The following is a 21823-nucleotide window of genomic DNA, read 5'->3' as shown; positions in this document are numbered from 1 at the left end:
CCCTGGACAGGGCCCTCCCTCACCGCTTCCAACACAGTGCTGGCTGATGGCAAGACGTCCTTTTACGTAAGTCACAGGCCCTCAGGCAGGGACGTCTCAGCACACACATGTGCTAACCCCTGCTCCCAGTATGCCAGGACCTATAATGGGCAGAGAGGTTCAGAAATGAGAAACAGCCCCCAGAGACCACAAGGTCATGCTGCACGCATGCAGACATACACAGCATGGATCACGGGGAGGTTGGGGGCGGGGGGATTGGTACAGCCCCAGGATTCCTGGCGTCTCGTACCTCTGTACCCACCTCTGGGTCAGAAACATGTACAGGAGCACAGTTTTCATCCTCCAGGCCTTAGAGCTGTAGGGATCATTTCTCCCCCTCTGCCCCACAGAAAACATCCACAGACCACAGATCTGGTAGGAATGCATCCTGAACCCCCGCAGCAACAACAGCACAGACCCCGTACAGTCCCAAGAGCTATTACTGTCAAGCCAGCACCCAAAGGTCACTCTTCAGGGCTCTCAACTTCAGTTCTCCTATGGAATGGGAGTGCTGCATGCAAGGGACCTTGAGGTCCACGTGCAAAGCCTGTGACCATCAGCTCCAACCCAGCTTCACAGCTTTAGGCCTATCTGAGGAGCCAAGGGAAAGGAATCCAGAAGTTTCCCAGTAGGAGGCCCTTGATTAACAAGAGCCACATTATCAAGGCTACAGTAGACGCAAGGCAAAGGATGCCAGGGATGAGAGGCCAAGTCCCTGTGTCCCTGTCATTCCTGGTCTCATTCTAACAGCGAAGTACCAGTCACCCTCTCTCACTAAGTCAGGGGGTAGAGTTACTGCAGTGCAGCCCACTTGGTGATCCTCTGGCTCACTTCACCCTAGGGCCCCAAAGTGGTTCTGTGTAGTCAAGAACCCTCAGCCTAGCAGATGTGTAGCAGGGGCAAGCAGCTGTGGTGACGTGGAAAGGACATGGGTCCAGGAGCTGAGACCTGAGGTGTAGACCCAGCTCTTCTGTGTGTGACCATGCACAGGGTCCACGAGCAGGACTCAGGTCCCCATCTGTGAAATGAGAACAACGATCCTTGCCTCCTATGAAGGGCAGGTGTGAGTGCAGGAAGAGGAGTACCATAGGGACACCCTATCCCGACGCCTTCCCCTGCTCACATGAAAGGGAGACGCTCTCAGCCTGGATCAGGCGGCAGAGGGGACGCTGATGCTGGAGGCAGCCTCAGCGCCGCCCCCTCTGCTAGAGGGCCATGCTGCAGCCGAGACACTGCCAACACTGCCTCCCACAGCTCAGCCCCACCCAGCTGACCTGCCTCCCCCGCCAGGGCCAGCTTGGCTCAGGTCAGTTCTCGGCTCCCCTTTGTCCCGGGGCCTGGAAGCCCTACAGCTTCAGCCAGACAGCTTAGATATGCTCGGCTCCCACTGGGCCCAGCCACACCAAGGTGGCCTGTCATGGAACACCTACCTCGTCCATCCCCCCAACGACCTAGCACCTAGGTGGGTCAGGGTCATCACAGGGGTGGCACACGAGGGTGGGCAAAGGCAAAGGCTGGGCAGGGGCATCTCAACGGCACTAGATATTAACTCGTTCTCCTGCTTTCCAAACAGCTCAGTAACAAGTCCCTTGACAGAGACACGGCAGGCTGGACCCCCTACAGCTATGTGAACGTGTTAGGTCAGTAGTGGTTTGAGTCTGGTCCCTGGCCTTCAGGCCCCGCCGTCTTCTCCTTCTCCCACATTGACAGGGGCCCTGTCCCAGCTCCAAGGGAGAGTTAGTAGATAAATCTTAAGCATGATTTCCCCCAGGAAAAAGGGGTGTGGGGAGGAAACCCAAGCCCCTACTTCAGTTCTCATAAGCAGATGAGGCCCAGGGCCCCTTTCATTCCTACTAGGGGGTAGGTGAGGGTGGCTGTGACCCAGGACCACAAGGGAGAAAGCTCGGGTCCAGGTGTGGGGATTCAGGTTGGAGGCAAAAGATGCTCTTACCATCTGGGAAAGGGACCCCCTGCCTGAGCCAGGCCCTGCTACCAAGGTGCCCCATTCAAGGACTTCTTCCCTCTGCCCCACTGCCCTGGTGACACCAATTTCTGTGGGGGGTGGGGTGAGGGATGGGGGTGAGAGGCAGCAAGGCCATTTGGCCTCAGCTCTAGCAAACCCCCCTGGCCCCACTGGCTCTAGGCTCCCTCGGATGCTTCACAGAAGCCTTAATTCCCTTCAACCTGCTGCACCCTGCCTCTTGTCCCCCCTCCCACCCCTGTGTTACGCACCCCTCCCCTGCCATACCAGGGCCCTGGGAATAATGGCTGCTCCCTGTCATTCCTCTCACTAGACTCCCATTTCCAGATCAGTGCCCTGGAGGCCAGGTACCCGCCCGAAGACTTCTACATTGAACTTAGACACCTCAGCCGCCCCGCTGAGCTACACTCGCCAGGTTAGACTCCCAGCCCTATACCCTCTATCCCCTGGACCCCTGAGGCCATCCTATAAGACCAGACCCACACCTACCCCAAATCCCCTTCCTATCCTTTCACCCACCCCATGGACCCAGAACTCTCCCTGTTGAGCCCCTTCCCTCCGACAAGCCTAGTTCCCCATGGGAAGAAGGAAACCCGTCTGCATTCCTCAGTCATTCCTGCTATCATGCTCAGTGGATATGTACAAACTGCAACTGGTTTTACGTGGAGGGAACAAAGCGTAACCACACTCCCTGCAGACCACGGAATACAACCCAAAACCACTGAGAAATGACTTGGGGGTGGCTACATCTTTGGGCCCATGGGTGTGGATGACAGAGAGCAGACTGGCCAAAAAGCCCAAAGTCCCCCAGAGGGAGAGCCCAGACCAAGCACTCCTAGGTCAAAGGGCAGGTGGTCCAGTAGGGATCTAGATCTAGACAGGTTGAGGCCGGACGTGTCAACCAACATCCTCTGGGCCCATATTTTAGGCTCAAACCTGATAGCTTGGGAAAGATGCAAAAATGAGACTTTGAAAGTCAGTCCCTACTGTGGGAGGAGGTGGGGTAGGAGTTACAGAAGTAGGTCCAATGAACAAATAAAGAATGTGGGCCCCCAACAAAGTGCCCCTGCCCTTGAGGGCACCCTGAACACCCGTGGGGCCTAAATTCAGGCTCTAGCTGGTTTCTAGAGCTCAACTGAAATGCAGCTCTAGCAACCCCTGCAGGTCTCTGGGTCCAGGGACAGTAAGAAGAGCAAAGGTCTGAACTCATCTACCCAGTAAGTAGTTATGGGCTTCAGAAACCCTGGGCTTATACCCAGGAGGCTGTGCTCCCGGCTGTCAGCCCCTGGAGCAGTGCTCAGGACATTCAATAATCCCACAGAATACAATCCCCACCCCCAGCCCCTGCAACATACACACACACAATCACCACCCTGCACCCCTTTCCACTTGGAAGCATCCTCTGGGCTCAGCCCAGCTCTCTCTCTCAATCACTACAGCCAAAGCCACCACACGTCATTTTCTGGCTTACACTGAGGTAGGCTGGTAAACAACGGGAGGGTGTACTTCAGGACATCTGGGTTCTACGTGGAGCTCAACTTCTCACTTGGTGTGGTCTCAGCCAAGTCACTGCCTTTCTTTGAGTCTGTATTCTGTTCTATAAAAAGGGGGTTAACTTTTTAATAGCCTAGCCTCCATCCCTCAGGGAGGGCAAAGGAAGCCCTGGTCCCAAGATAAAGATGCCAGGGGTTCAGATTGTCGCAGTCCTATTTCTGAAGGGCACAGGTACCTATAGGTCCTTTAGAAGAATAGCGAACTTGAGAAAACTTGGACCTGGCTCTGCTCTCAGTACCGTGTGGAAGGCAGGGAGATAGGAGTAGGCTTCTGCAAATTCCACCAGGGAACTCTATATGGAGGCGGCATGAGGAGGTATCGGAATAGCCATGTGTTGGTCTTCGGTGTCAGACACTGGGGAGAGTTGAGTGGAGTCTAACTGTATTTTAGTAAGCACTTGCTCCCTTGTCTAATACTGCAGCCTCAGTTAAAAGCTGGGGGCGGAAAATGGCTTTGACTGTGAGCTCAAGTCATTACTGTCCAAATTCAAAGTATCATATAGTTTCTTTTCTGGGATCATCAGCAGCGAAGAACCTGAGCTTGGTCCCTGAAGTTTCACGTCCTTCCTACCTCTGGCTGGTGCTGAGGACCATGCATTGTGGGAGCCTAGGATAAACTGTAGTAGCCAAAAGGGAAAAAAGAAATGCTTGGGATTGAAAAACACTGGAAATGTTGTTCAAAGACAAGTCTCAATTATGTGCAAATAGTCCACCCAAAAAAGTGGGGACAGGCGACTAAAAGAGCTGACTGGCTGGGAGTGACTGTATAACCTGTAGAGAGGACTAACCAACCTCAGCTGCCTGTCCACCTCCCTCTGGCTCCCCTCAATCGAGCATCAGACCCACAAGGGGAGCGACAGGCAAGACTAGAGCTATGAGGTGAGAAAGTCTTCACCCAGAGCTATGAGGTGAGAAAGTCTTCACCCTCATTCCAAAATCCAACAGAACTGGGATTTGGAATGTCATACACCCTTCCCCCAAGCTGAGAACTGGTCCTGACTCATTCCCTATCCTACACTCTTGGAACCTGGAACTTCACTTAGTGACTGTAGGTGGCATCAGAACTGCCTGTGATCGCCTCCAGAAGACATTCCCCTCAAAGAGATTACAGAGCAGTAGTGCTAAATATGCAGGGGGTGACAGAGCTCACCACTTACACATAGGAGCTTTTTAAAGAACTCTCGTATGGTCAAGATGATTTAGAGGAGATTAAACCCCGAGTAATTTTCTAGCACTAAAGAACTATTTTCTGGGTAGGAGAGAACAGGACAAAAAAAGAATACATGTAGTCTAAGTAAACCTCATTCACCCCTCCATTTTTCTTTCCTTTTTCTATTTTTATGCAGGTGCTTGTGGAATGGACAGACGTCAGAACACATACGTTATGGACAAAGGCTTCAAAGGTAGAGTATCTAATCATGATGTACCATTAGGAAGGCTAAGAAAAATAAAGAATGCAAATCTGAAATTGCCAGGGTTTCTACCAGAGACAAAACTATGCATTTCTTCCCCCCATTCCCCCAAAAAAAGTTAAAGACCACAAACCTGGGACGGCTGGGTAGCTCTGCCCAGGAGGAGCAATCATAATAATAATGATTTCATCTTTTGATTTCAGTTGAACCTGCTTAGGAAATGCTTGTGGGATTTTTTTATAGATGCCAACTAAATGTCTTCGGAAATGCAGAACGTCATTATCCTACCAATTAGTATGAGTTCAATTGATTATGAAATCTGAAATAAAGTCTACTTGCCCCAGAGGCCTCCTGTCATTGCGCTGGCGAGGAATGCCACCCTGCACCTGCTGGCTTTCTGGGGTGCAAGGAATGAAAACGACACCTAGTGTTACTATTGTACCATGCCCCACCTTTACAAGGTCTCTGTCCCATAGAGCAGGGAAGCTAGGACTAATCCCCAGCACACAAGAACTGAAGTCAGATCATCCCTCTAGGAAGTATACAGGTGAAGCCACAGATGAAAGGTCAGGTCCTTTCCCAGGCTTGGGGCCTAGGTTTAAAATGAAAGAATGTATGAAATAGGTGGCTTTGAAATTATGTCACTTACTAACTATGACAAACCTCTCCAAGGCCCAGTTTCCTCAATTACAACGTTGAGATAAGTATGCTTGTCCTACGGTCTAACAAGGTTACCCTGAGTATGCAATAAAAATCACAAATTGGAAGAGTTTTTGCATATTGTATAGGATTATACTGATGTAACAGAGTTGTCCCTTTGTCTCTGAAATCTATTCAAGAATCTCAGCCAGGGACTTCCCTGGTGATCCAGTGCCTAAGACTATGCTCCCAATGCAGGGGGCCTGGGTTCTATCCCTGGTAGGGGAAGCAGACCCCACTTGCCACAACTAAGACCTTGCATAGCCAAATTGAATTTTAAAAAAAGCAACTCAGCCAAACTGAAGGAGATAAGACTTACAGCAACGATCCCAGTGGATATCCTAAATCTACCTGTGTACCAGAATCACCTGGAAAGCTTGTTAAAAATACAGATGCCCACACCCTGCGTCCCCAAGATTCTGATGCAATAGATCAAGAGTGCTGAGTGCCTCAGGGTATCCTTACGTAGCAGATCACCGAACACTTAGAAACCACTGGTCTAGACTGACTCAGATTTCTCATCAGATTTAGCCTAAGATATACCTGAGACACAACTATTTCCTAACCAAGGAGAGCTGGTCATATACAGCCCTTTGTGGGGTGGTTACTAGAAGTAGGGTGTGCTAGGGACGGGTGGCGGTGAGCACTGTGTTCTGAACAGAGCAGGAAGAACAAGTCTCCACCAGCACATGTATGTGCTCTGCCCAAGAGAACTATCTGAGGACAGGAGGCCACCCATAGGCTCCCGGTCAGCCAAAGAACCCTACCCCCTTGGGAGCATCATTCTGGCTTTTTTTTTTTTTTTTTTTACTTAAATCACCCAAATGAAAGCGAGCACCATCACAGTAGATGAAGCTAAACAAAAGAAAAGACAACTATACTGTTTCATCACCGTGATCTTGGACCTCAGTTTCTTCAAGAGGCATGGGGACTGAACAAACCTCTCTACGGGCCCTTGACAGCTCTGAGAATACCCATGACTCAAGCCTGAACGAACGCAGACAGGCCCAGACAGCGCAGCACATGAGCACACACTTCCCAACGCACTGTGTGTCCTGCACACTGTGGTAAGGGCTGTCCCTCGCAGCCACGAACGCGAAATGCAGTTAAGGACAGCAGTGTCCCAGCCTCGGCGCCATGCACTCCTGTTTTGTGGGATCATCCGAGTCTGAGTGCAGGGGAGGCCGAGCAGGCTAGCAGCCAGGTTTTGTTTCACCACCCTATAAATCTGATCCTCTAAATTGGAGAGAAAAGAGGACTATATAGGCAAATGTACCAACAGGTATTAGGGATCCACACACCAGAAACCACAAGAAAACAAAATCACAGGTCAGAGCTTTACACGTATCAAGGACATAGAATAAACCCCACCAACTGGATGTCCCCCAAAAAACATTCAATAAACAAGTTATGTACCAGGAGTGCAATTGTTACCTAAAACTACTGGGCCAGATCAAATCAGTGGTTATCGGGGTTGAGAGTCTTAGTGTTCTCTGAACTCAGTGGCAAAGAGACCTGATCTGGGAGTTAAAAGATTTGGGTTCTATGGGGGAATTCCCTGACAGTCCAGTGGTTAGGACTTGGCGCTTTCAGTGCCAGAGGCCACGCTCAATCCCTAGTTGAGGAATGAAGATTCTGCAAGCCCCAGAACTCAGACAAAAAATTAAAAGAAAAAGAAAAGAAAGAATTCTACTCTTGGTTCTTGCTGTGTAGCACCGATTAGATCATGGTGCTGTTTTCTGGGTCTTGGTTTCTTCCTCTATTAGGACAGGGTCTCTAAAGCCCTTTCCAGCTCTGACATGCTAAATCTTCACGTAATTCAGTCAATGCTCCCTCTCTCCCGCTACTTCCTGAAGACCTCCCCTCACTGTCACCCAGGAGGTTGCATGAGACCACTCATACTGCTAACCCCATTTTCTCTCTAAACACCTTTCCATCCCTCCTTCCTCTTCCTGACCCTCAGCACAATTATTCCCCAACAAACTGCTTCATGACAACACTTTTCTGTCATGCATTTCAAAGTGCTACAGAAGAAATCCTCCCCACCAGTCTCCATCACCCTTCTCCTGAAATCCTGGGTCCTGCTGCTGCTGCCGCTTTCCCCACCTGTACGCCCTTGCTAATGCAACCTCCAGGTGTCTCCTTGCAGTAACCGTGGCTTCCAAGCTAGTCAGGAGCCCAATGACATCCTGAAAATTGTTTTCAGCCGGTTTTTTCCCCCTCCCTCCAGTTCTCCTTCTGGCCCTGAGATCTCCCCAACTCCTCTCCCCAGTCCTTCTCTCTCAATCAAGAGAAAGGTGAGAAGTCAGGGCCCAGGAAGAGAAAAGGCAGTGCAGCCTCCTAATATGAGTAGGCTGAGAAGGAGAGAGATGGGTATTTGGTGCCTGGGTTTTCAGCAACAGTGAAATATTGGCCTTAACTAGATGATAATGTGAACCTAAAGGCTGGGGTTGGGTTTCCCTGTTGAATCAATGTTAAAGAATCTGCTCGCCAAACCAGGAGACTCAGGTTGGATCCCTGGATCAAGAAATCCCCTGGAGAAAGAAATGGCAACCCACTCCCGTGTTTTTGCCTGGGAAATTCCATGTGGGCTATAGTCCATGGCGTTGCAAAGAGTCGGACACAACTTAGTGACTGAACAACAAAGGCTAGTGTTAAGTTCAAATCCTACTCACAAGGTGGCCTTGGAAAGTCATTTCCCCTCTCTCGATTTGCTGCTTCCATTATAAGATGAAGATGTTTCAACCAGCTCATTTCAGAGACCCCTTCTGCCTCTGATATGTGGCTGTACGTGATTTGGGCGAGGTAGGAACTATGTGAGTAGCAGTGCCAGGGCATTACAGGGCTACATCTGCAGGCTTGATGCTAATTACAGGCCTTGAAGAGCTTGGGTAGCCTTGCTTGAAGCTTCCCTTTTCTTTGCAACACACCCAAAGTGCAGACACTGGCACAGAAGTGGGGCTATAAAAAGATGAGGAAGTGTCCTATAGCAGCTGGTTATTCTTCCCCTTGCCCCGTCCTCCCTCAGGGCAGGCAGGTAGATGACTCATCTGGAGAGAGGAAGAGCTTCCTGAAGTATAGTTTTCCAGCTGGCCTTGCCCTTCCCCTCCTTCCAGTCCTCAGAAGTAGAATCCAGATTATTCTATATTTCAACACCCTCCCAACACCACCTCAAAACACACACGCGCATGCGCACACACTCTTCTCCATCATTCTGTCTTTACCTCTGGCCCCTTTATGGATGATACAGCTGCTCCCTGAAGCTAGCCCCTATTCCCACAAAACCCAGCTTCTCTTTTATCCAGTTAGGTGCATCCCCTGCTACAGAGCAAACTCTCTATTTCCCCAAACTTGAAAGCAGCCAACTTTTCTAGTGGATACAAGAGAAGCACTACTGGTTGGCTGAATCTCTGTTAGGCAAGGAGCTAGAGTGTCAAGGCTTTCCCAATGCTATAAGAATTGGTCATGGGATGTCCACAAAAAGCCTACAGCTTGGGTTTCTCAGCAGAACTGGGCCCCATAGATAAAACACCTTCCTTGTTGAGGGTGAACTGTATCTTTAGATACAGTTTGCAGTTAGGATGTAAGAGAGGAGGTGGTTGTAGCTAAGTCAGGTCCAACTCTTCTGTGACCCCCTGGACTGCAGCCCACCAGGCTCCTCTGTCCTTGGAATTCTCAGAGCAAGAATACTGGAGTGAGCAGGCATTCCCTTCTCCAGGGGATCCTCTTGACCCAGGAAGTGAGCCCCAGTCTCCCAAATTGTAGGACGATTCTTTACCATCTGAGCCACCAGAGAAGCCCATAGACAGGGTAACAAAATGTGAGGGGAAAACATCTTGATTGGGTATCAGAGAAGGTAGGGGTTGTCCTAACTTACTAACATTAGGCAAACTTCATGAGCTTTAGTTTCCTCATTTCTAAAGTAGTAATACTAGTCCTTACTGCCTGGGCCCCCTGCACAGATGTAACAAGAATCAAATGATCTAACTGGAGTGAGCAGAGCCCAGCAATGTGTGCTATAAAGCGAGCTATCATTAATCATCCAATTTTAGAAAATATGTAACTGAGTCAGGTGCCAATCAAAGCAAAAGGATGTTCCTGCATGGGGAGGAGGGGCGAGATGTAGGACTTCCCACTCAGGCAGCAGCCCTTCTTGAAGCAACACTGGAAGGCCTCAGCTTCCATGTGAGCAGCTGAGTCATAAAGCCTTACTACTTGGCTGGGAACCTCAAGTGGGAACAGCTCGCCAGCTGGGGTTCTTGGACTAAATTAACCCCAATCCACTTATACTAAGGAACAAAGTATTCACTAGAAGCAATTTAATGTGGCTCAGGTAGGTCATGACCAAGGACCCACAGCCACCTTCCCCCCATGAGCACCTCGCCAGCAGTTAGGCCAATCCAGGCTCCCTTCAGTCTCTGCTAGGGCTGGCTGGGACTGCTATCTAGCGAGGACGTTTTCTCGGGACTTCCCTAGTGGTCCAGGGGTTAAGAATCAGCCTGCTAATGCAGGGGCATGAATTGGACCCCTGGTCCAGAAAGATCCCACCTGCCGGGAGCAACTAAGCCTGGGTACCACAACTACTGAGTCTTTGCACTAGAGCCCGGGCGTCACAACTGCTGAAGCCAGCTCGCCTAGAGCCCGTGCTCCACAACAAGAAAAGCCACCACAGTGAGCAGCTGGCGCACCACAACCAAGAGTTGCCTCCACTTGCCACACTAGAGAAAAAGCCTGGGGGTAGCAACGAAGACCAAGGGCAGCCAAAAATAACTTTTAAAAAATATTTTCTTGTCTCTAGGGTTCTAGGCTAGAGAGGACACAAGGCTCACATCTCTCTCTCTCTGCTTGTGGGCTAAGTTGTGACACAACGTGCTCCAAGCCTGGTTCTGGAGCTTACTTTAATACCGACGAGCAGTGTGGGACCCTGGGGAAGTCACTTCCCTATTCAAACCTCAATTTCCTCATAAGCAGTAAAGCGGAAGGGGAAATAATAATTACTGCTGTGCCTACGCTAGAAGGAACTAATAGGTGAATGCAGTTTTGTACAAGATTGAGGAAACGTTAATTGTTAAAACAAACATAAATAACCCTTCACTAACAAAGAAGTGTTAGTCGCATTTGACTCTGTGAACCGATGGACTATAGCCCACCAGGCTCCTCTGTCCATGGGACTCTCCAGGGAAGAATACTGGAGTGGATAGCCATTCTCCTCTCCAGGGGATCTTCCTGACCCAGGGGTCAAACCTAAGTCCCCTGCATTGCAGGCAGATTCTTTACCAGCTAAGCCACCAGGGAATCCCAACAAAAAAAACAAATCCCCTCCAACCAGTTCCCTGTTGTGGGAGCAGACTCCTGCGGCGGCACACATGTCGGCCACTGCAGCCACGTGGAGTGCCCTGCTCTCCCTGGAGGGACCTCCAGTCACCTCCTGAATTACATGACCACTTCCACTTCTTTACATTTTTATTAATTTCACAAGTTGGAGGCAGAAGGCACAGATAAAGAGCGGCCCAAAATGTAATCTATGGTGGTTCTAGGGAAAGAGCATCTGAAAATTTTACCATCTGCTACCACTTATAGAAATTTAGAGCTGAGAAAGAGAGAAATTTCACCATCTGCTACCACTTAAAAGAAATTTAGACTTCTAAGATCACTCTTGACTAAAGTCCCTGCAACTCAGTGCTTATTTCTAGAGCCCCCTGGCTGGCAGAGCCTAGAAGGAGGGCCAGAGCTGCCGGATTAGAGTCTTCTGCTTTTTCTGGGCAAATTCTGCCACATTTGAAACAATCAACAGGAGGCAGTAATTTTCCCCCAAAAGGGAAAACGGCAGAGAGACTGAAGGAAGGGTTCCCCTTTCCTTGTGACTCCCAGTGACAAAGAAAACCTTCTTCCTCCAGGGAGCTACAGTTACCTTGCTTCATATTTGGAAATTAGTTTGCAACCTTTCATACCCTAATATACTCGGAAGTCTTAGGGATGACACACCTGAGAGACGCTAGGAGAAGCAACGTTGAGTTCTCCCGGGATCAGAAAAAGATTCTGCAAAATTAGACTTCAGTGAGCATTCACAAGAACAGGAGTAAGTGACCCCACAAGATATACTGCAGGCTTGCTAGAAAACAGGAACTTTCCAAAGCCTCACTTGAAACCAAGGTACTTTTTAAACCTGTTACACTTCAACCTGCCCTGCCTCTCATCATGAGCTTCGCGAGAGCACGGGTACTACCCGTGGGCTGGCTAAAGGTTGCCAAACTGCTGACACCTGTGCCGAATCACACACCTACTGCCGAACCTAAGCTTGGTCGTCAAAAAGAATTCAGAAAAATGATGTCACAGAAAACACACAAGCCGAGGAGTCCCGAGGCCTGGATTCAAGTACTGGCACTGCCATGCATGTGCCATGTGACCTCAGCCAAGTCACTTCAGCTCCCTGGGCCACCATCCTCTAAAAGGCAAACAGTCAACTATCCTGGCAGGATTTTGTAAAAATTAAACAACAGATGTGAAAGCACATTATGAACATCTTGAATTAATCCCTTTCTGATGCTCTGCCTGACTACTAAAACAAAAAAGTTCTTATCCCCCCCAAAACATGTTTCTTTAAAAAAAAAGAACTCTGCTTACCTCAGAAAGCATTTCTCAACGTAGTTAGTAAATGAATCTTAGACTGTCATAGGCATTTACAACTTCACAAGTCTGACAGCACATAAACTGTACTCTGCTTTTGGTATTTAAGCGTATGTCCTTGTTTGTCCTAAGAAATTTCTCTTGCCTTGCAGATTACATGAAAGAATCCGTGTGCAGTTCTAGCACTTGTTCCTTGAATAGCAGTGAAAACCCTTATGCCACAATTAAGGACCCACCCATCCTCACCTGCAAGCTTCCAGAAAGCAGCTATGAAGAAATGAAGTCGCCTGTGCACAGGGGGTCTCCGTACACAGATGTGCCATCCTTGTCGACATCTAATAAAAATATATATGAAGTTGGTAGGTGTCTCAAATAAGTAACTTAGTGACAGCAGGGCACTAGTGCAGCATCCGAAGTAAAATCAGCCCTCTCCAGTCCCCGTTTTGAAAACATCCCCTTCTTTTGTTGTTTTTTTAAGGAATTCAAAGTGAGCTGTCTTTCACAGGACCTCTATCCACTCTCATACAAGAAATCAAATTCTTGTGCCAACTCTGCTTTTTAAAAAACACTAAGTATGAAGCAGAAATACTGACTGGGGGTGGGGAGCTGGAGAGCCGATATACATACATACACACACACACACACACACTCCTCAACTGACTGTTGACACAAATTCCTGTTTAAAACAGAAAACAATCAGAACAGACAGTTTGCAAGTTTTGAAATTATCTTGTTCTACTTTCTCCCAGTTGAACCCATGTCCCTGGGTTCACTGATAAGACTCCTACCGCTAGGATCTTCTTAGGTCCCTTGGTTTTGACCAGAGCTTGGGATTCTGACAACACACTCACTTAGATTTTCAATGTCTTTAACAAGCCTCAGTCCTAACCCTCATACACTTATCCTGAGTCCTTGGTTTCTCTCCCCACCAAGTTAAATAGAATTCTTTTCCCCCGCCCAACGAGGCAACTAAAGCTAATCTGTTCTCTGAACTCATTTTTCACTATATTCCTTAGAGCCCACAGTCAGTGTGGTCCAAGAAGGCCGCGGTTGTAACTCCAGCTATATCCAGAATCCATACGACCTACCTAGGAACAGCCATATTCCTGGTCATTATGACCTCCTCCCAGTAAGACAGAGCCCTGCCAGTGGGCCATCCCAGGACAAGCAGTCTTAAGAGGGATAAGCCTCTCTCTTGCAATGTGCTCTGCTGAATATTCTCTGACTCTCTGAAAGAAGACAATCCCTTGACTTGAAATAATGGTACAGACTGACTCCAGCTGCGTATTAGTTATAACACCTGGAACTAAAGAAGAGCTTCCAAGGGACTGGATTAATTGTTCAAAAAGTCTGTTCTCAAAACCAAAATTTCCCACCCACTCACCTCCAACCCCAAATGCTCTGGATGACATGATCTTTTAAAACATTTAAGATACAGCTACTCATCAACATCAGCTAAATATATATATATATATTTATCTATCTATATATATATATATAATCTGAAACATGATGCTTAGAAAGCATGTAGAATAGGTTTTACCAACTTTCCTAAGAGGAAAGGGAACTGGGGAGGTGAGGGGATTACTTGGAGGCACCTGAAATGTATATGTATCTTTAGTTCCTGTTACCCTCAATTATCTGCTTTATTGCCGAAGATAATTAATACATAGACACAAACTGTGTTAACATCAATCCTAAAGCACCTGTACATGTATGTCAGGTCAAACAAATTATAACAGCCAAGCTTACAGAGTTTAATATATAGTCTAATGCTGACAACTTCAATTTTTTTTTTTTAATAAAACTTTAAGAAATACAAATTAACTCTCCCTCTTCTGCCCCTGGTAGGAGTAGAAGAAAAAAGTTTCCAGAGCACAGCAGCCTCTTTCAGTCAAACAATGATTTCTAAGCCAGCTTTACCAAATCTTGCCAATTCAAAGTTCAAGAACACTGCAGGCCGATCCCGGCCTTGTTGTATCTCCTTAGCCATCCAATTCCTGAGTCATTTCATATGAAATAAAACTCTGAGATGATGCCTTTCAGCAAGCAGTCATAGACTGGTAAGAATTAAATATCCCTACAAATGATTATTTGGCCTCCCGAATTTATTTTGGTTGGCATTCCTTGACTCAGAAAAGTACATGCTTTCAAGCATTTCTTCATAAATCTTGAGCTTGATGTAGTATGGAACCTAAAACTGTAGAAGAGATTAGACTCCCACTTTCAGGAAGTAGAAATCCACTTCCTAAAAGTGGATATGGGAAGTTTAAGTTGTTAAAGTGCATTATGCTTTTTGATGGAACTAAATGAAATGATTAAAGAATGGACTGTAACAAATTGCTGTGACATGATGTAAAAACTTAAGTATATGAACTACTTCCACCTTCCAAGCACCATCTACTGAGATGGCCAAAAATGTATTACAAGAGCTTAATGCCCCCGATTCCAGTATTTGGTGTATCTATATGTTCTACTTTAATGAATATAAACTAGAGCTCAGATGGGTCAAAAAGCCACCACTCCCAAACCCTAAGGAGAACCTCCTCACAAGAATTGAACACCCAAAGGGCAAACTGAGAAAACCAACGGACACCCCGATACCACTCCATTCCCTGATTAACAGTCCAGGCCATAAAAAATACTTCCAAACAGGTATACAGAAGAGGAACCAAGTGACTGTAAATGACTGCAAAGCTGGAACAGCTGCTACAGGAAATGTGGGAGTTCTGCAGCCCTTGACACACACTGGAAGTCTGCCATGGAACCCATTAGTTTGGGCAATAACCAGCAAAAGCAAGAAAATAAATGAGTAAATCCTCCCTCCCCCACTTCACTCAAGGCGTAAACAGATTTTACTGTTAGGGGAAATATAACACTTACTTGAATGCTGCATGTGTGCATGGGAGCAAGTGATCAGCAACAGCAGATTTACTTTCCAAAAAGCCTTATTAAAATATAAATACTAGAAAATTACTTTGTAGGCCCAAGGAAATGTTTCTCATACATATGTAGAAATATAGATAAGAGACTTACCTCAGTATTTCAGGGCAACAAGTGCTCAAGTATCTTGTCAAGTAAGGATCTACAAGCATGGTGAAGTCAGATCAACAAAGAGGAACTTGGTCTCAATCCCAGTTTTACCTTCTTCCCTCACCCTGCGTGTACAGTAACTACTGCCTGGCAAACAGCAAACAAGCAGCATCACTCAAGTTTCAAGTTTCACCTCTTTTTTGCTGAGTATCTTCTGGGCAGAATTCAGCAAGAGGTGACATGGTAAATTGCAAAAGCACTGGGTCAAGATTAGTGTAACTTGCCCTCTCTGGGTTCCTTTTTTCCCCATGTATTTAAAAAAAAAAAAGGGAGAAGCAGAGAAAGGTAAGGGAGCTCTAACAACCCTAGCTCTAGCATTCTATGATTTTCAAAGAAATGTAATACAACTCAAATCAGGCAATACAATGGAGAAGGGAAAGGCAGAGGGTGTGACTAATCTATTGTGACAATAGCAACCTTCACATAACTAAGAGTTATGGATAAAAGACATTTCAATCTGAGAGAGCAACTACTAGGAACTTCTGTCTAGCACTGTCACAAATAGGTTCATGGTCAACCTAAACACGTGCCCTGTACATTAGATTGGCAACTTGGAAAAATCTGTGCAATTACTTTATAGAAATTAAGTTTTGACTCAGTGATGTGCATACAATTCAAATGAATAAGAACAACACAATTATTGTACAATAGCATAATGCAACTATGAAATGGCAATACTTTTTTAAACAATCCAGATTTGTAATATATTTGTTCACTGTGCAAAGGGATCATACCTTGTACAAAATAAAGTGGATTTCTCAAACTAATTTAACAAGAATGCCTACTGTTGTGCTGCACACTGAAAATGTGTCTATAATCTACACCTTAGGTTTAAAGGTACAACTAACCTACATTTTGTGTGGTCACTCTAGAGAGCCAGAAAAGTGAAAATCATCCTGATAAGGGTTTGAAAATAAAAGTGAAACGGTTCTATCAAAGTTATAAGAAGACAGTCTCTCCCTTTAAAGTAATGAATGGGAACAACACATTCATGCCCCAAAACTGTTGAAGAACTGCACACACATGAGTATACTCAAATACAGAACTTCTCTGCTTTCACAAATATGTGGACTCAAAGACAAGTATTACAACTTGTGCTCAGCTCCAGAGGCACAAAGGTACTTCTATGGAAAGGAATAAAGGGAAGTGTAATGGCCACATAATTTGTATAAGTGTAATGAATAGCTGTCTGCCAATAGAAGTTATCACCCACTATAGTACGCTGGGTGCATCTGTTTTAGGATCTTTTAAAACATATGCTTGTGACCTAACTGGTAAAGAAGAAGCAGAATTAATTTTGTAATAAAATACAGATGCTAAAAATAGCTTACTGAATGCATTCAATGGTGTATGTTTAAAATTTCTCCCTTATATTTTCATTTCAAAGTTTTATATGTACTCCTCATACTTAAGTCAAACTAAAGCCTTTCAACTTGTCAGTTCACAAGGCTTAATGTGGTAGTCAAGTCAACTTAATAAAATGCCTATCCAATCCCAAAGAAAGGCAATGCCAAAGAATGCTCAAACTACCACACAATTGCACTCATCTCACACGCTAGTAAAGTAATGCTCAAAGTTATCCAAGCCAGGCTTCAGCAATACTTGAACCATGAAGTTCCAGATGTTCAAGCTTTAGAAAAGGCAGAGCAACCAGAGATCAAATTGCCAACATCCGCTGGATCATCAAAAAAGCAAGAGAGTTCCAGAAAAACATCTACTTCTGCTTTATTGACTATGCCAAAGCCTTTGACTGTGTGGATCACAATAAACTGTGGAAAATTCTTCAAGAGATAGGAATACCAGACCACCTGACCTGTCTCTTGAGAAATTTGTATGCAGGTCAGGAAGCAACAGTTAGAACTGGACATGGAACAACAGACTGGTTCCAAACAGGAAAAGGAGTACGTCAAGGCTGTATATTGTCACCCTGCTTATTTAACGTATATGCAGAGTACATCATGAGAAATGCTGGTCTGGAAGAAGCAGAAGCTGGAATCAAGATTGCTGGGAGAAATATCAATAACTTCAGATATGCAGATGACACCACTCTTATGGCAGAAAGTGAAGAGGAACTAAAAAGCCTCTTGATGAAGGTGAAAGTGGACAGTGAAAAAGTTGGCTTAAAGCTCAACATTCAGAAAACGAAGATCATGGCATCTGGTCCCATCACTTCATGGGAAATAGATGGGGAAACAGTGGAAACAGTGTCAGACTTTATTTTTGGGGGCTCCAAAATCACTGCAGATGGTGACTGCAGCCATGAAATTAAAAGACACTTACTCTTTGGAAGAAAAGTTATGACCAACCTAGATAGCATATTCAAAAGCAGAGATATTACTTTGCCAACAAAGGTTTGTCTAGTCAAGGCTATGGTTTCTCCTGTGGTCATGTATGGATGTGAGAGTTGGACTGTGAAGAAGGCTGAGCGCCGAAGAATTGATGCTTTTGAACTGTGGTGTAGGAGAAGACTCTTGAGAGTCCCTGGGACTGCAAGGAGATCCAACCAGTCCATTCCGAAGGAGATCAGCCCTGGGATTTCTTTGGAAGGACTGATGCTAAAGCTGAAACTCCAGTTCTTTGGCCACCTCATGCGAAGAGTTGACTCATTGGAAAAGACTGTGATGCTGGGAGGGATTGGGGGCAGGAGGAGAAGAGGACGACAGAGGATGAGATGGCTGGATGGCATCACCGACTCGACGGACATGTTTGAGTGAACTCCGGGAGTTGGTGATGGACAGGGAGGCGTGGCGTGCTGTGATTTATAGAGGGGTGGCAAAGAGTCAGATACGACTGAGTGACTGAACTGAACTGAACCAAAAATAACGTATTTTTGCAATTTAGAGATTAAGACTCATTCAGAAAAGATATAACAGACAATCCTCAGAACAGGGAGGCTGGGGCTTTGGCATCTAAGTGAAACATAATACATAATCAATAGTTGTAAGGCTAAAAAAGGTATTTACTAAGAATAATAGTGTTTTAAGTCTATGACTTTAAGACTCAGAATACCACCGAATACCATAAATGATAGCAATAAATGATAAAGGCAGCAGGTTGTGTACTTAATCACTACAAGCTGTGCATTCAATACAGAAGATTCTAGAATGATGCTACTAGCCACTCATGAAGCCAGAGGAGAGACAGAAGAGGCCCAATTCATCTGTATATGGCAACAGAAGATGGAAAATCTCAGAACGGGTGGATGATAGATACATAAAGGATTCATCATACTATTATTTATACTTGCATATAATAATTATTAGGGCTTCCCAGGTGGCTCAGTGGTATAGAATCCTCCCGCCAATACAGGGAATGCGGGTACAATCCCTGGATTGGGAAGATCCCCTGGTGAAGGAAATGGCAACCCACTTCAGTGTTCTTGCCTGGGAAATCCCTTGGACAGAGGAGCCTGGTGGGCTACCATCCATGGGAGCACAAAGAATCAGACTGAGCACAATGTAACAATTACTATATATTATTTATGTGGTAATTTTATATAAAATTTTTTAAAGATGCTTAATCTAAATGGTAATTCTCAGACTACAGCTCCCAAGCTAAACTAGAATGAACCCTAGGATTTGGCCCTTCACTCTTTCCCATGCTCCTTCTTTATTGTTTCAACACAGGGTTGTAGGAGAGATAAACATTAGGAGTATCAGTATGAACAAAGCACCTTCCCTACTTTTGTGGATCTTACAATATAGCAGGGATAAATAGAGGGCCATGATGATTCAGTAGGGTGGTGACTATGTATTTCCTTCCTTCTAGCTTTCCTCCAAGGGCGCTGTTTAGCCTAGTAGATAGCCCTGCAGAGCCTTGGGAATGAGTGCTGAAAGCAGTAATCTTGCTCATTTGGATGGGGATAACATGGTCTGAGATTTTGTGGTCTGAGGCAAAGTTAAGTTACATTGACTCAAACACAGGAAAGGAATCCTGTTGGGTATTTTCACCACCATCACTGGTACTAATAATAGAGTAGTTAACAGCCAATACACATGACATCTGTGCCAGGACCTATCAATTCTATGCTCAATTATGTTAAATAATTCAATTCCAATGTGGAGACTACTAATAATTACATTACTTAACTAATAGCCAAATAATGCCATTTATATCATGTGTGTGAATACACAAACCTATACACTTGGATTTAATCATTGCTTCTATTGGATTCAGTCCAGGAACTCATCTACCTTACTAGATTCTTCTTAGAGATAATAATAATTAAAAAAATTAAACACAAAAGTTTTTAAAGGTTCTCTCTCCCAAACACAAATATATTTCAAAGTATATATTAAAAGCCAGCGGAATTTTAACAGTAAAAGCCCAAAAAACAAGCAATTCTCAGTTCACAGTTGACAAAGCAGCCCCTCAAGTGTTTCTCTCCCCATAATACATATGGTACTTTGATGCATATTGTTGAAACAGTCATTCTGCAAATGTTCTGAAAGCTTTCGTCTTATTTAATGGCATTAACATGGAAATAAAGATAGGATTTTAATCAAGTTATTGTAAGACCAGAAACATCTTGCAAAGTGTACACCTGACTTTAACTTAGCTATTAAATTTTAGTTAGAATGTATAGTAATTTGGCTCTAGTACCTGAAAAACGGGTACATTCATAGGATTACTGAATTAAAGCTAGGATACACCTCCAAAAGGATCTAATCCAGTCCCCTGGAGAAAGTGAGGCTCAGAGACACATGACTAGAAGACCTGTGGCTAATATCCAAGCTTTGTCACCCACTCTATTATACCTACCATGTTCAACCTTTTACCTCAGATTTAACATACTTTCTAATTTTATGCCTAGTATCAACTTCCTTTCAAATATTCTTTCTCTATCCAATTCGGTTTTTAGGAAAATGGATACTTCAATAAAAATTCTCTCTCAGTCTAATCCTGATGGTCTCCTTTACTTAAATGGTAGTCAAGACTGTGGTTTTTCCAGTAGTCATGTATGGATGTGAGAGTTGGACTATAAAGAAAGCTGAGTGCCGAAGAATTGATGCTTTTGAACTGTGGTGTTGGGGAAGACTCTTGAGAGTCCCTTGGACTGCAAGGAGATCCAACCAGTCCATCCTAAAGGAGATCAGTCCTAGGTGTTCACTGGAAGGACTGATGCTGAGGCTGAGACTCCAATACTTTGGCCACCTCATGCGAAGAGCTGACTCATTTGAAAAGACACTGATGCTGGGAAAGATTGAGGGCAGGAGGGGAAGGGGACGAGAGAGGATGAGATGGTTAGGTGGCATCACCGACTCAATGGACATAGGTTTGGGTGGATTCCAGGAGGTGGTGATGGACAGGGAGGCCTGGTGTGCTGTGGCTCATGGGTTCACAAAGAGTTGGACACGACTGTGTGACTGAACTGAACTGAACTGAATGACATTAGCATTTTGTATTAGTTCATTGTTACCATCAGCCTCCTACAATTTAAGACATTAGAATGACAACTCCAGTTAATTTGGCATATTGTACAGATGAGAGGAAAAGCTGACCTGCCAAATCCCAGGAAGGAAGGCAGCTCCCGCACTGACCCAAACAGGAGAAGAGAAAGCAGGTTTGGGGCACTAGTTGGACTATGCTAACCCACTAAATGTAACGGTGAAAGAGGGTCCTTGCACAGGTTTTGTTCATCTTTTTTTCCACACAGGGAATAGATATCCTTATGCACAGTCCTCATGCAAAATTCGTATTTTGAATTTTTTTCTCAGGCTTATGATGTTTGTGAGACATCAAATATACAGTCTTCATTTTTTTCCTTAAAAAAAAAACCAAAACTCCAGAAATTGAAATTTAACAGGTTGAAATTAAGTTCTAAATTATCCACCTAACCTTTGAATCATTCTGCTCCGATGTTGGCCAAAACTATCTGAATAATAGAGCTTTTCTTTTTCTAGATAGAAGAGATGATCACAATAGCTCAAACCACTGAGAGCATTTGCATTCTGTTAAGTACAAATCACTGACAAATATTAGGATGTCTATTTCCCCAATGACGAAATAAACATGACTAGCTTTAATGGGCAATCCCAACTCTTTAAGATTCTTGTCTACCTGCAGAACCCTTTGGCCTAAGTCACCAACTGGCACCCCTTCTGAGAATTAGAATTTAGTCTTCTCAATGTAACGGCTAAAGAAATTCACCCATACTGAATAATTACTACTACTGGACAGAAATCATAAGTAGCATTTTCAGAATGACGACATACAAGTTTAAATAAAGTCAAGATGGCTAAGTGACTTTTCAGGACAATAAAACAGGTTTTTAGAAATTCAAAGTTAAGTAAATGAAAAGCTAGGTCCAAAAGCAAAATACTTCTCAACTGCCTTGAGCCCTAAATTGTCATAATATTTAAAAACTTAATGTTTCTTGAGACAGTCCGTCTCCTGAGATACTGTTTAGAATGAAGATA

At 45.1% G+C, this 21823-nt stretch overlaps 1 protein-coding gene across 9 annotated transcripts in view; it reads left to right on the top strand.

Annotated features, from left to right (window-relative positions):
• The window catches only part of MEGF11 (multiple EGF like domains 11), a 393087-nt gene extending 376916 nt beyond the window's left edge, over positions 1-16171 (top strand). For 3 of the 9 annotated variants that reach the window (XM_027553015.1, XM_027553014.1, XM_027553013.1), the window contains 5 exons: positions 1613-1679; positions 2334-2435; positions 4920-4976; positions 12464-12670; positions 13328-16171. In XM_027553015.1, coding sequence (XP_027408816.1) covers positions 1613-1679; positions 2334-2435; positions 4920-4976; positions 12464-12670; positions 13328-13488 — 594 coding nt within the window. In that variant the 3' untranslated portion in view covers positions 13489-16171. Of the gene's footprint in view, positions 1-1612; positions 1680-2333; positions 2436-4919; positions 4977-5188; positions 5817-12463; positions 12671-13327 lie in introns of those variants that run through there. The other 6 variants (XM_027553017.1, XM_027553016.1, XM_027553018.1 and 3 more) reach the window with 6 other exon arrangements.
• The last annotated feature ends 5652 nt before the right edge of the window (positions 16172-21823 follow it).

This window comes from Bos indicus x Bos taurus, chromosome 10 (assembly GCF_003369695.1).
Source record: "Bos indicus x Bos taurus breed Angus x Brahman F1 hybrid chromosome 10, Bos_hybrid_MaternalHap_v2.0, whole genome shotgun sequence".
Lineage (NCBI taxonomy): Eukaryota > Metazoa > Chordata > Mammalia > Artiodactyla > Bovidae > Bos > Bos indicus x Bos taurus.
Note: the sequence above shows the minus strand (reverse complement) of the source record. Positions and strands in the feature narration are given on the sequence as shown.